This window comes from Orbicella faveolata, unplaced genomic scaffold (assembly GCF_042242905.1).
Source record: "Orbicella faveolata isolate gen_17 unplaced genomic scaffold, um_ofav_v1 contig_24, whole genome shotgun sequence".
NCBI classification, from domain to species: Eukaryota; Metazoa; Cnidaria; class Anthozoa; order Scleractinia; family Merulinidae; genus Orbicella; species Orbicella faveolata.
The window spans coordinates 11,375,211-11,391,086 of NW_028301552.1; the positions used below are offsets into that span (position 1 = coordinate 11,375,211).

Below are 15,876 nucleotides of genomic sequence, written 5' to 3' on the forward strand. Positions count from 1 at the left end.
TTTTTTCAACATCTGAGGTGTTCGTCTCAGCATCATAGTTTGTTTTTAAGTCAGTAGTCACAGTTTTTTGCCAGTATTTTCGTAGTTTGAACTCGTATATGGTCCATTTTTTCTCTCGTAAGAACGAGCATGAACTTTGCTTAATTGGCAGGCTTTCAAGCAAGATAATTCGTGGAACGTCCCGTTTCAAAAACGATCAACATTTTTTGTATGTGAGATGAACATATAAGGCGTGATTCTTTCCAAAACTTACTTCCCAAAACACTGCATTCTGTATATTTAATTACGTCATTCACGAAGAGCGATCACACGAAAAAGTAAGCTGTCGCATTCTCGTACCCAGTTTCCACTCTCTACGCATGGAACGTCTTTGACCATGATCCCCCTTTTGACGACCAAACGGCTTGAATTTTATGACTCAGGCTTTCCTACGGAAGCCTGAGTACGATCGAGAGGGTTTATATAGCATAATGGTAGACTGAAAGAGTAAATCAGTCAGAATCTGGAGGTATAATACGTAACGTGGAATACGGGAAGGTCATCATTTGACAGAAGTAACGAACAACTCTCATTGTTTATTAAAGAAGATATCAAAGTGAAGGATATAAGCGCTATTGTATGCTTGAAGTGAGTGTCAGAAATGTGGAAAGGAGAATGGCAACCATTCGGGCCTGAGCATATCAGACAAAATGATTCTAAATATAATTTTTCACTTTGCTATTGTAAGCTTATTGGAAGATAGTTGTGTGTCGGCATGTAGATTCGTTTGTATGCAGGTTACGTAATCATGCTAAGAAGTGAATATTTAAGGAGTTTGTTCCCTTAGGAATTGTCACTCGACGGCATCTCCGTTTTTGATCACTTCATTCTGGAAATTTTGCTTTAGTAAAATTTTCGTGCTTTGTTTAGTACATTTTTAAGAACTATCCCTAGGGCCGTTTACGTTTGTTGCTAGCGCCTTCTATTTCTGATCAATAAACACCCCCTCCATTCACTACGACTGGTGTTTTCTTACTTGTACTACACTATGGTAGAAATAATTTTGTTTTCGTTTCCATGCAGAATGATTAGACAACAAACGTCACTATAGATTATTATTGGTGCACAGACATGCCGTGAAGGTGTCTAGGAAAAAGTTGATCTGCAGACACACTTTCCTTAGATATGATGACGAGCTAGATGCAGTTACAGTGCATCAAGCAAACATCCTGGAATAGTCATACGAATCCTTCAAGGTTATTTACAATGCCAGAGATACCATGCAACTTGAAAAAATAAGGCTATCATTGCTGAGAGCTGATTTTCCCGGATCTGTTATATTTGAATTACACCGATGATTTCTGTGAACATTATTCCTTTTTTTTATGTTAACCAGACAAGTAATAGTCTGCAAAATCAATAAAAAGCCTCGATAATCGAACAAAGATGAGACCATAACTCCGTAAATTTCGCTTACTCGCTTACTTCAGGACCAACTCCATCATAGTTAGGTTCGTGGTGATGCATGCCCGAACATTAGCCGACAAAGAAAGCTACACCAGTGCTGGTAACACGCCGAGAATTGTTACAAAACGAACACTTAGACAGTCCTAACAGCTAAACCTCAGAAGTGTAAAGACAAATGAGAATATTTGCAATTCCAAAACGCACAGACTACGAATATATACGCTGAACTTCGTATCGCACATATTACGTAATTTCACTGAAAAGACCACATGGGCTACTCAACCCTACTGGAGCAGAAGCAAAATGAAACTCACCTTTGGTATCGGACCCTCAGAGTTCGGGAGCAGACTGTTTGCGCACTAATACATATTTTTAATACTCCTTAAAAGCAGTACATGCATATCCAATAAAGCACTCTCGACTGTTGGTAGTAATGGTCGGCAACTATACTGCTATGATACAATTTAGAATTCAATTAGTTGTTCGGCGCCAAGTGGTTATCAGTCGGATTGGGTTAGTTGGGTTCAGTGATTTTCAAAGACATTTTCGCTCTCCTGACAGGGTTGTAGACTTGCAAAAGAAAACCGATTTCCTGCCTGAGTGGGTGTTCTTTATTCATTTATGTTTTGCGGACTCTATACAATTTATGATAATTTATCCTTGAGGGTATTCTACACATCAAAGCTAGACATATTTGCTCTCAGAATAAACAATCAAATAAAGATGTTTAAGATTTCTTCTACGCTTCATGAACAGTACTCCACCCTGCGTCGCAAACGCAACCTACCGCGGATAAATTTCCATCTGCGACGTAGGCTACATGAACAGGTCAACAATCAGGCAATTGTGAGCGATTTTGCAGTTTCAACCCAAAATTGCATCGCATCAATGTTGATTTAAAAGGTCTAAAAGCTTATATTGTTCCAACTTGGCCCCGAACTATAACACTGGACGAAACTGTTGAGACAGTGTCGTCATTCTTTGAATTGCGCGAATCAAACCACTTCAACGTCTCCTCCATGCCATTCTTCAAGTCACTCAAATGAAAATCGCCATGACAGTGAAACCAATTCGAAAGGAATCCATTGTAGAAACTCGGGTAACGTTGCAGAAAGAAGCCTATACCTTTTAGCGAAGTTTCAAGCACAGCTCATTTTTTGAGATATTTTTCTTTTTTCTTCAGCCTTGACAGCGGATTTGACGGGAAACTATATCTACTCATTCTACATGACGGGAGAGTACTGTTCACGGCTTCCCTGATACCAGTAATAACGATTTTCACTCATCCTAGCATAGGGTTTCCAAAAGGAGCATGCAGGGATGGCACAGTGGTGAGAGCGTTCGCTTCCAACCAATGTGGCCCAGCTTCGAAAACCAACCCTCCACAAAAACCAACATCTCCAAATTCCAATTCGACCAGGATAGAGGACCTGCATGAAAACCAGCTAAGGCTGAAGTGGCTTCCTCTGTAATATTGCAACTCACTTATCTCCCTCCCTCATAAACGCAAACCCATTCCATCGATAAGTAGCGTTTAAACTGTTGGCTACGTGAGAAACTGAGACTTAAAAGAAATACCATTAAACAGAGGCTCTTATGGCTCTGCACCCACTCACTCACTCATGCCCATTAGGTCCCATTATGCCGGCTGGCATGTAGGACAATAGCTCTGCACGCTGACATCTAATTTGCTAGCTTAACATCCGTTAGAAAGCAATGTAAAATAAATTTCCAACAATACTTCATGGTGAAGTGAGCCATAGCATAAATGTCTTGCTTTGCGATGCCGTTACTGGGACGCCATCTTGGATATCTTCCTGGGCATTTCTGGAAAGAGGGCAGTATTTGCCTAATCTGGAAAGTAAAATTTGAATTGTTAAAATAACGCCGATTTTGAAAAAACTGAGTATATTTTCTATCATGTGTACCTTTACAAAGACAAAAACCATCATAAAACACACATTCAAGAGAGTGGCAAAGGCGGGGTACCAATCACGCATCACGCTGAATTTTTCTATTAAATCACGCATTACGGAGAATTTTTGTCAGCCACCGCGCGTCACGTAAAAAGAAGTAAGTACATCGCCAATTTTACTTTCTCGACCCTAAAAGCGTCGTTAAAAGAAGAACTTTGTCGATTTATCCGTTCTTCCTCTTGTAAAGGAGTTAGCCACTAGGGACAGCCGGGCACTAATCCCCGCAGAAAATCCAGAAAGAGGGAGCTGAAGAAATCACGGTGAGAGCGAACCCTTCACCCTCTCCATCTTAAAGAAATATGCACTTGAAAGTCGGTGGTTACAGAAACTTAAAAGAAAATACAAGGGAAAAAAAGGTCGCGCGGCCCCCTCGATTTCTTTATTCGATTCATTACGTTAATTCAAAGATATACGTATACACGATTTCTCGTGAAGAAATAGTTTCTCCATGAGGTAGAAATAAAAACTCTTCGGCATTGAGTTTCTTGTGCAAACTAGTTCGGACTGCTCAAGCTTTGATGAAAGTGTAAACAAATACTAACACAAAATTTAAAAACATTTTGCGACGCGCTGTCTTACAGGGTCGCTGGTCAAAACTTTTACTGTCTCAAGAAATATTTGTTACAAGTGTTGGCGATCTGAAATTGAATTCAAAGTGTCGTCAACAGTTCAAATGCCTTTCCTGGAAAATATTTTCTCCAGTACAAGTTAATTCTTAATTAATTAAAAAACTTTTACCGTAGGCCATAATCTATTCATCGCTAGTTCAACTTCACGTGCAGATCGTTATCTGACATTCGATCAAACGCCACCAAAGTAGACCAAACATGCGAAGTACGCGCGTGAACGCACTGCTGTAATCTTTGACCGGCTGAGTCTGCACTTGGTGGGGCATAGTGCCAGACGTTCCTGGCGGAGAGCGCGAAACTGGGGATGATAATTGCAACACGAAGACAGAACAGTAGTGACAACTGTGGCTACTGACTTAACAAGCAACTGTATGATGCTCTTACGAACACCTCAGATGTTGAAGAAATCGGGGATCAACAAAGGAAACGCGATAAATTACCTGACATTCATCGACCGAATCGTCCAGGTTTGTGCTGTAAAGCCCCTTAATGCAATTGGCCGAAAAGAAGAGGAGCCTGCACTCATTGTGGTCAGTTGAAGGAATACCCAACGCTCCCTACCCCCCAAAATATCTTTTCATATTTCGAGCTGATACCAGTTTATTTTTGTTTATTTTATTTTCGAAATTTAATTTTACTTATTTTTCTCATAATTATCATAATTATTCGATGTTCCGGGATGTTCCGGAATGTTCCGGGATGTTCCATGTTCCTGGTTTTATCGACGGCCCTCTGGGTATGATCAAGCAGCTGAATTTTCGCCGCAATATTATGAAATGAGGTCCTCGCCTATAAAAATGATGGCACCCCAATTTGCTCCTGTTCCGCTGCGGTGGGATCCTCGTCCAAGTTCGATTTCATGACGTTGATAATGCAGCGCGCGCGAATGTTGAAAGATCAACTTGAGTTATTTGAGCCGGTATAAACACTGGACGAATTTACCAAGGTTAAGTAACTTGACCTTAGTAAGTGTTTGCCTTGGTAAAAGATAAAATGTAAACACAGCAATAAGAGGCGGTATATTTACATCTGTTGACAATCAGCGTGCTTCGTTTGGAAACCACAGCATTTTGAATTTCAGGGTTATGGAGGTTGCGTGACACAGGGCTACGATCGAGTTTGTTGAAAAATATATACTTATCTCATGATTTTGTGCCTTTTTAGAAGTTAGAGCATTAGGAAAAATGCTTATGTAAATGCTTGTTTGTTTAGTACTGATAATCAGTCGCCTGGAAAGCCAAAGTAAGTTTTACACTGTATTTCGGCCGCCATATTGGTGTACCACGGATGTATACCAACATTGCGTTTTCTTACTAGGCTCTGTAGATTTCTGGGAAACATTTACGACGAATTTCTGAAGTTTGGGGAAACGCACAGGCCTAAAACTTGGAGAAGTGTCTTATTTAGTTATCTTCTATAGCGTACATCACAATTTCTTAGCTTTTTCCTTTGGTTGGTTTTCGATTTTTTTTTTTTTTTTTTTTTTATTGCGTGACAGTGAAAACGATCTGAACCGTTCGAAGAACAAAACCGCAACTGTGGAATATTGTCTTTGTAAAGTGATAAAACATGTTTTTTAGTGCATAATTTTTGTTTATGTTCTCACCTTCCTCTGATATGAATCCATGCCATTGCTTATTTTTTGATCGGGATTATTTGCGGTTCAATTTGAGGATCATTTGCGGTCTGGCATCATTTGCGGTCCAGGGATCATTTGCGGACCCGTACAGTGCACGAAATGTAGACAGTGGCACTGTCTTCATTTCGTGCACCCCTTTATACTCAACATTTTCCAAGTAAACCTACCTTTCAAATTCGATCTCAACTTAATTCAGGTATCAGAGGTGGTAACTAATGATGGCATTCGTTACCGTCCCCAAGTTTCTTTGTTATGGTATATGCATGCCGATGAATTACGATTTTGGAAATTTCCGGCACGTGAAGGGGACTGTTTTCGCTTGGGTACATTTGCGTGACGATGAACACTCATTGTCACATGAAATAACAGCATGCGGTTTTGCACATGAGTGTGGCAGGTCGTTCTGTTACCTGTAGCATTTCAGGGTGTTAGCTCGTCGCATTAATTGCAGTTTTTAAATAATGTCTAATAGCGAGAAAGATAACGTTGAAAATGCAGACCACGCTAGTTTGATGAATTATAACCGTACAGCGTACGGGCATGATTTTGTTCGTGATAATGTTACAAGATATGTCAAACAGTTCGAGCGGGGCAAAGAGGAATCGGAAAGAGAAGCTAACAGGAAGAAGCGAATTCAAGAAGTGAGAGATATTTCTGACAACTTCTACACGCTTGTTACAGACTTTTACGAGTATGGATACGGAAGATCATTTCATTTTGCACCCGTCTTGAGTGCAAGTAGCTCCATGCAGGAGTGTATTGCAGCCTACGAGAGAGATATAGCGAGGACTATAAAGGCTGGACCAGGAATGAAACTTCTGGTGAGAGAATCAAAGATATTACACAGTCCCATTGATGAGTGACTTGCATGAAGTCTATCTATTTTAAAAAAACAATGAAATTTCCCGATAAAATGAAAATCAGAGAATCATGAGTCAGAGCATGCAAATGTCTGAAATGCTAATTCACGTATTTAAATGTATCAAATGTGGCGTTGTTTCATTGGCTGATTGCAATCACCCCACTGATGGACGTCACAAACGATTTACTCTGTTAAGTTCTGATTACTAACTTTGTGACATTTATATAAAATATCAGGAGTTTAATACAAGTTACTCTTAAAGATATAAATGATTGCCGCAGTTACGTTATGAACACTAATTAAGCAATAGTGAAAAAAACCAACTAAAAACAAACAGGCTTGTACAGGAGTCGAATCCATGACCTCAGCGAAACCGGTGCAGTGCTCATGAGGAGGTGTTTTTTTTGAAGAAGTACTGGTTATCTGACCATCACGTTCCATGTGGGTGCTGGTCATTTTGCTGTTTCGTGATAAACACGTGAATGATGAATATTTGACTATGAAAATATGATCATCATGTATTCGTGCTTTATTTTCATTACTGGTTAATTAAAGCTGCAATGATCACTCACATCTTCATTCTTTATATTTATCCCGCCGTTCAAATATTATGATTTTCATACGTTCATGGTCAAACAAGTTACTCTTATCGGTTTGCTATGAATAAGTGTTTTGCATGGATGTTTATGGCTCACTTCGTAGACACACAATTGCTTCTTCATTAGTCTAAAATATATGCACATATCCGCAGGAATGGTTGAATGGTCACATTATGAGCGATCTTTCCTTGGCCTGGCCAGGTGAAGCGTATTTCGGAAAGTTTGCACCTTGAACCGTTTCCTCGCGAGCACAGGGAAATGACATCGTCCAAATAGCCATGAACCCTTCGGACATGACATCTAAAACTGAGGGTTAAAACTGTATTCATTTGTCTTGCGTGACCAATGTTCAGGGTGCTAATGTGTGCTTACAGATGCGCTAAGTGTTTTCTGTATATATATGCTTGTGTTTCAGGATGCTGGCTGCGGTGTGGGGGGACCTATGCTGCAGATCGCCAAGTTTTCTGGAGCTCAAGTGGTTGGCCTGAACCCCTGTGAATATCAGCTCAAGCGAGTGAAGTATCACATTGAACAAGACAATATGCAAAACCAATGTAGTGGGGTCAAGGTCAGTTAGTCACAGTCATATAGTTTTCAAATCATGTAAATTAATTAAATAAAAGTAAAGTTAAGAAAATTAAAACAAAGCACAGCACAGCACAACAAAGCACACCATAACAGCTCAGCACAACACAGCCCAGCACAGCACAACACAACACAACCCAGCACAGCACAGCACAGCACAGCACAGCACAGCACAACACAACACAACACAACACAACACAACACAATACAACACAACACAACCGTGACAGTCGTGACAACACAGCACAACACTGCAGAGCAATTATGATCTATAACAAGAGAGCACGTCCATTTGCTAATCTCGATGATTGCAAAAGCTGCCACCAAAATGGATGTTGCGCACGCTGCCCCTACTTTTTGACGTTGTTGACGACTTTTATTGGACAATTTAAACTGAATTCTCTAAGTAGAGGAGATGATTTGTATCCTGTTTTGATAGTAAATGTTTGTTTTTGTAGGGAGACTATCATCACATGGAGTTTGACGATTGCACGTTTGACGGCGCATATGCCCTGGAGTCTTCTGTCTATGCACGAGATCCGGAACAAGTGTACAGAGAGATACTGCGTGTACTCAAACCAGGGGCTATCTTTGTTGATTCTGCCTGGGCTATGACAGATGCCTACGACCCTCAGAATCCAGAACATGTGAAGATCAAGGAAGACATTGAGGTAATGTGTTGCACAAAGAATGACAATAAATGGTTATTGCTATACAACGGGTGGCATACCGTAGAGACGATGTCTTTCGCAGACGGTTGGATCCATCCGTCCATCGCCATCCGTCCGTCCGTCTGTCCATCAATTATTCACCTCCTCTCCTTTGCGGCCGTATGTCCGTCTATCCATCCGACCATCCTGCTTCCAACCATTCATTCGTCCTTCACTTCATTGGTCCGGCCTTCAGTCAGTCATTCAGTCAGTCAGTCAATTTACACAGACAGGCAGGCAGACAGACAGACAGACAGTTTCATGAGTTATGCCAAATGCAGTCCTTTACATTCTCAAGGATAAGAAATTTTTGTGCTGCGTTGATGGGGAAGTGAAAACCGATTTTTAATTTCATTAACTAAGTCAAAAGGTAAATTAGCCACCGTAAAGAAAATCTAGAAATGTGGTTTCGAGCCCTCGTCCTTTGTCAGAGCTAGGACCAGTGAGAGACTCGCGCCTGAAAAGACGGCACTGGAAACTCTCTACGGTGTTTTATATACCTTATCAAATCAGTTCATTACCTGCAAACATTGTTTCTTTCTTACATATGATTAACCTAATACTTAGTGTGTCTGCTGCCAGTGCTTTCGTCCCCAATAAGCACGTCAATTCTGTTTCGTTACCTTTATATAAAGCCTCATATTCCATGTTATTTTATAGATTGGTAATGGAGTACCTGATATGAGAACCCAGGCCGTCATATTGGAAGCAATCAGAAGATCTGGATTTGAGATCTTAGAGTACAAAAATGCACAGTGTGATGGGAAACTTCCATGGTAAGTAGTAAAGTAGATATGACCGTCTCTCTAGCTTGCATTACTACAATACAGAACTTACTTAGAAGAAATTAACATTAATCCCGTGCTCTAGTTTTCTTTAACAACTCGGTGAAATGACAGGTATTTGAGTACTTTTTGGTTGAAGCGTAGACACAGATTCTTGTATGAGTTGGAATTTCTAGCTCTTTTAAAGAAAAAAAACACGAACTTTGTATTTCATAACTCAGTTTCTGTGAATTTTCTTTTGTTTTTGCCATTATTTGTTATTAGGTGCATTACGCTGAGACATGCTCACTTAATCCTTGAGATTTTTACCTTTTAGATTTTTTTTTTAACTGTATTTGTGTAAATATCCAAATTTTTTTTGTTAGATTCTGTTAGTGTCCTCAATTAGCATACACGTGTAATAATTAGCTAGAATTTTTTGCTTTTTAGATTTGTCTACTTGTGTGTGTGTCAATGTCCTAATTTTAATGTATCAACTTTAGATTTTATTAGTGTCCTCTCTTAGTTTGTCAAAAGTTAAACACCTCGACACTACTACTACTACAATTACTATACTACCCCTGTGGGGAATTCATTCTACTGTTATCTCTATTTTGTTGGATAATTGAATTACTTAAATTTAGATATGTGGAGTTATTTAGAAATCAATGTACTTATTTAAGACGTTCTAATGTAAATTTCTATACATGAGGAAATTTGACAGTTATCGTACAGTTGTGATATTAACGATTATTTTTCATCGTTGCCCCTGTAATGATAGTCTAGACGTCATTAAACAAGATGCTTATTCCTGATTCTTGTCTGCGTGTGATGATATTTAGTATGAAAATGATTTGTTCTCGTTTCAATGCGGAGTGATTAGATAACAATCAGTAGTTATCGATTTTCCTGAGATACAAGGTAATTCTTAAAAATGCTGGCAGAGCTTTTCAAATTCCAATCTATTTTTTCCAAGGCCGCTCTTGCAAAGAGATAGGCGATTATTATTACTGAACGCGAGGTCTTTACTGGTGTGAGACGCTGTACTAACATGACGTTTCGAAATAGCTGGTTTTCGAACTACAAAACTATTGATCTTCCTGAGATTTTACTTAAATGATGTATAAGAGCAGCTGAAAACTAATATTCATACAAATTTTCGCTCCGAATGGGTTCTTGGTTTTGTGATACACTTCGCTTAAATTTCTAAGCTTTCGCGTGACGCGGCATTTACATCAGTGACGGCCTAGAGAGCTGTCATGATGGTCAAAAAAGTGACTTATTTCGCGGAACTTGGCTATCTGAACAGTTCATGTATTAGAAAAAGTATTATTTTAATGTTTTAGAGTTCCTCGAGGGATAAATTCACGCTTTTGTAGCAAAACTCAGTGACAGATGTTTCTGTTGGTTTCCGGCCGCCATGTTCGTGCCCATACGGATGGGCACCTGCATGGCGTCTCCATACAAATCTCTATAAATTTGGGTAAAAAATTTCTCCGCATATCTCGCATAAGAAAAATTGCTGTGACCAGAATTTTGGCGAGAGTCTTTGGATATTTACCTTCTTTCATTTCCCAGATTCTGGACTTTATCTATTGACCGGTTTTTATTTTTACTTTGATCTATTTTGAATTGCGTGACACTGAAAACCAGCAATAGCTGAATCAGTCCCTTTTAGTACTTGCAAGTGTTCTCCGAAACGTTCTTAAAAAGTTTCAGTTTAAAAATAATGTTACTCAAATGTTCGATAGCGAAGTAACTTCCTCATTTTCTTCTTATACTTTCTTTAAAGGTACACGTTCCTCGTTGGAAAACACGCCTTCTCTCTTGAGGCTTTCAGAGCGTCATCGGTTGGTAGAAAACTCACTCATTTTATGCTGTCAGGTATGGAAATGCTCCGTATTGTACCTCAGGGATCCACTGATGTCCACAATGTGTTACTAACAGCAGCAGATGCACTTACACAAGCGGGAAGGAAAGATATTTTTACGCCAGTGTTCAGGCTGGTCCTCAGGAAGCCTCTGTGAGACAGTTAATTTGAATTCCACTCGACGATTTGCGCGTAATAAAAATATATAATGCAGCTATTTAGAGTGCTATAATAGGTTGTTTTGTGGGTGGTTTTTATGCTCACCTCATCTAGTAAACTTAAATTTGTTCCCATATGTGCTTTTGTTTTCTACTTCTCGTGCCAATAGCTTAAAACGCTTTCTCCATATATAATCGTGATGGATACCTTGTACTACTCATGATCCTCGACAAATCTGTTGGGAAGGTTGAATCAATTCTCGTTATTTGTGCTTTTCCCCCTCATTCCTCTTCAATTTTGTGTCAATGTTGGATCGTTCAGACAATTCTCGTGCTTTTGTAGCCGCCAAACATCTAACATTGCCCAATATTGGACTTGGAGGAGGGAGAAGGAGAAAACTTCCAAGTTAAGGACAACATACACTTTAGGTCTAACGGTCTTCAAACCTTCCCAAGTAAAATTGTCGAAGATTGGTCATTGAATATATTCGCCTTTTTCTTTGGACTATGTTCAGTTTCGTGGCTTATTAACAAAACTCCCCTCGCCATTTTTAGTTTGAAACAAGGAAACAAGACTTCCAAGCTTGATTAAAAATATAAAACAAACAGCGGTGATAAACATTTTAAAAACATGCATTTTATGAACTTGACGTTTCGTATGTTAGTCAACATACATTTTCAAAAGTATAACCATTAAATTTTTTTGGAAAGCTATTTATATACCGTATCAATGGGGGTCTGGAACCTAGACAGAAAACATCTCAGTAGACATTTAAGACGTTTCAAAAAGGAGCTGGGATCGCACAGTGGTGAGAGTGCTCGCCTCCAACCAATGTGGCCCGGGTTCGAAATTCAACCCTCCACAAAAGCCAACATCTCCAAATTCTAATTCGACCAGGATAAAGGACCTACATGAAAACCAGCTAAGGCTCATGTGGTTTCCTCTCTAAATATTGCAGCTCATTTATCTCCCTCCCTCATAAACGCGAACCCATTCCACCAATAAGTAGGGTTTAAAATGTTGGCTACGTGAGAAACTAAGAAATACCATTAAATAGAAGGTCTTATGGCTCTGCACGCTGACATCTAATTTGTTAGTTTAATATCCGTTAGAAAGCAATGTGAAATAAATGTCCAACAATACTTCATGGTGAAGTAAGCTATGCATTCCTTTGCGATGCCGTTACTGGGACGCCATCTTGGATATCTTAGTGAGCAATATCTGGAAAGAGGGCAGTACTGATTTGCCCAGTCTGGAAAATAAAAACTGAATTGTTAAAATAACGCCGATTTTGAAAAAAAAGGTATGTGTCCTATCATCTGTAGCTTTGTAAAGACAAAAAAACCATCATAAAACACACATTCAAACATTCAACTCAAGCCGCCCCCATATTTTCACTTAGGATCAGTGCCTTTCTGCAAACAGCAACAAAGGGCTAGGTCAAAGTTGCTTATTTGCGTAAAAATTATTGCCAATTGTAGAAAAAAGATTACTTTATTTGATTTCAGCATTTGGCCCGGCATAAAATTAAACTCAAGGCAATAACACTTGAGGTAACATGACGGGACGCACGGAACTTCTACCGCAAGTATCGCAGAGAAATAGTAGGAAATTTTCCTAGCATTCCTTATATACTCTCACTAGGGTTCTTCGTCTTGCGGCCAGGGAAGGCGTCATAATCTGTTTCAGTGACATGTCGATGATATAAAATAAAAAATAAACCAGAAAGGGCCGATGGAATATATGAGACAAGCTTTAAAATGAAGTCCCGATATTAATAGTGCTTTAAAAGTAAATAGTGCGCTCGAGTCATTCCCGATGCTTTCAAATGATGGCGGGCTCTACCGAGGCCAATAATCTGGAACAAAACAAAGTCATTATATATCGGATCACGTCTAAAACACGTGAAGAAAGACTTGGGCAGGAAAAAAACGTGAGCGGACAAAACCGGGGAATGCCGATAAATAAGGTAATCCCGCAATGATGAACGAATTACACAACATGAACCTTCCTCTGCTTCTCCCCCTGAACCAAGTTCAGATCTACGAACTGAACTTAAAGATTCCAAAGTGCCTACGAATGGATGTTGAGCGCGACGAGCAGACGTAAATGTCTTGTTTACCCAATGAAAGCCATCACAATAAACTCTGAGCTTGCATCGAGATGCTTGTCCAGGCGTAAAGGAGCGTTTCATTAATCAATCTAACACAGATCTTAAGGAATAAAAACCCAGATGATCTGGAATACTTGTCTGAGTATGTCGTTGGCAGTGGGAGCCACGTGCAGTATTATCACGCTCGGCAATTGAAGTTATTGTGTAGAGAATATCGCACAATTACACAGCCGAGGGCAAAAAAAACAAAGCGCGAGGAGAAACTTAGTACATGGAGCTAAGTTAGCTTGTCAGTGCTTTAGTAGACCATGCACGGCTACCAATAGCTTGGCCAATCGCTTGGCCAATGGCTCGCACACGCAACGAATCGTAAAAGTCGCTAAGTAACGACCTCCGAACGAAGAGAGCCCACCCCCAATCCCCTGAAAATAGAGGAACTAAGGTTCAAAAGTATAATTATTTTTCCAATCAATAACCTGAATAACATACGATAAACTGATGACGATTCATCTAGGGAAGGTATAGCTTATTCGAGGAGGCGTCATGAAGCGCCCTGGTAAAACAAACCCCACAAAATTTTCATCAAGTAACAAGAAGGTACTAACAGGACATTGAAATTACTAAAACTGACAACTTTGCATCATTTTTAACAGGAACGCATAAAAAGAACGTTTAATCAATTAAATTGAAATTAATATTTATAAAGCAGACTAACAGTAGCAGTGCATCATGAACAGTAAAAATAGTCTAAGGTATCTTACATCACGGGCTACATATAAAGTGCCCACAACATAAATTTCAACTAGATTGAAGAATTTCTAAACGATTTATCAGAACTCAGTGTTTTTACGAATTACACCCACAGCCTTAGAGGAACACAGCCCTGTTCTCATAGAATTTAAAACAAAAAAAAAGCACCAGGCAGAAATAAATACAGTAGAAGTCATTTGCGTCCCCTCATGGGGTGAGAGATTCTCGCCCATATCAACTTCCTTTTCTCACGTAAGTTCTCGCGCGTTTAGAGATACGCCACACTCGCGTTTTAGGTGCGGGGATCAAAACCAATGCTTACCTAACATTTTAAAGATGATACTTTTATCCCTCCCCCAAATCTACACACGTTTATTTCGCTTGTGGAAGTCTATCGATTTGGACAGTGCTTGGGTGAGAGATTCTCGCCACTGTCAACTTCCTTTTCTCTCGTAAGTTCTTGCGCGTTTAGAGATGCGCAAAACTCGATCGCGTTTTAAGCGCGGGGATCCCAGCCAATGCTTACCTAACTTTTTAAAGATGCTACTTTTATCTCTCCCTCAAATCTACACACAAGTATTTTACTTGTGGAAGTCTTTCGATTTAGACAGTGCTTGGGTGAGAAATTCTCGCCACTATCAACTTTCTTTTCTCTCGTAAGTTCCCGGATGTTTACAGATGCGCCACACTCGCGTTTTAGGTGCGGGGATCTTAACCAATGCTTTCTGAACTTTTTAAAGATGCTACTTTTAGCCCTCCTCCAAATATACACACGTGTATTTTACTCGTGTAAGTCTGTCGCTTTGGACAATGCTTGGGTTAAAAATTCTCGCCCATTTACATCTTTTTTTCACTCGCGTGTTTTCGCGCGTTTAGCGACGCGGCACACTCGCGTTTTTTGCGTGGGGATCACAAATTATGCTTACGGGGCTTTTTAAAAATGCTAGTTTGGCCCTCCCCAAAATCTTCACAAGTTTATTTCACTTGTGGAAGTCTATCGATTTGGACAGTGCGTGGCATGGGTTAGATATCCTTTTCCATGTCAAATTTCTTTTCTCCCGCGTGTTCTCGCGCATTTAGAGATGCACCACACTCGCGTTTCAGGTGCGGAGATCCCAACCATTGCTTACCTAACTCTTTAAAGATGCTACATTTAGCCCTCCCCCAAATCTAGAAACGTGTATTTCACTAGTGAAAAGTCTATCGATTTCGACAGTTCTTAGGTTGAATATTCTCGCCAATATTAACTTTCTTTTCTCTCGTAAGTTCTCGCGCGTTAAGAGATGCGCCACATTCGCGTTTTAGGTGTCGGGATCCCAACCAATGTTAACCTAACCTTTTAAAGGTGCTACTTTTAGCCCTCTTTTAAATCTACACACGTGTATTTCACTTGTCGAAGTCTGTCGATTTGGACAGTGCTTGGCTAAGAGATTCTCGCCACTATCAACTTTCTTTTCTCTCGTAAGTTCTCGCGCGTTTAGAGATGCGTCACACTCGCGTTTTACTTGGGAGGATCCCAACCAATGCTTTCTTAACTTTTTAAAGATGCTACTTTCAGCTCTCCTCCAAATCTACACACGTGTATTTTACTGGTGGAAGTCTGTCGCTTTGGACAATGCTTGGGTTAAAAATTCTCGCTCATTTATATCTTTTTTTCACTCGCGTGTTTTCGCGCGTTTAGCGATGCGGCACACTCGCGTTTTTTGTGAGGAGATCCCAAACTATGCTTACAAGGCTCTTTAAAATGCTAGTTTTTGCCCTCCCCCATTTCTTC

The 15,876-nt window shown here is 39.9% G+C and overlaps 1 protein-coding gene across 1 annotated transcript; it reads left to right on the top strand.

The window, feature by feature from the left end:
• Positions 1-6,054: 6,054 nt before the first annotated feature.
• Positions 6,055-12,393, top strand: LOC110043107 (uncharacterized). Its single transcript, XM_089291954.1, has 5 exons — positions 6,055-6,511; positions 7,567-7,719; positions 8,195-8,407; positions 9,107-9,222; positions 11,003-12,393. The coding sequence occupies exons 1-5, from the start codon at positions 6,152-6,154 to the stop codon at positions 11,235-11,237; spliced, it is 1,077 nt and encodes a 358-aa protein (XP_089148080.1). The 5' UTR covers positions 6,055-6,151; the 3' UTR covers positions 11,238-12,393.
• Positions 12,394-15,876: the final 3,483 nt, after the last annotated feature.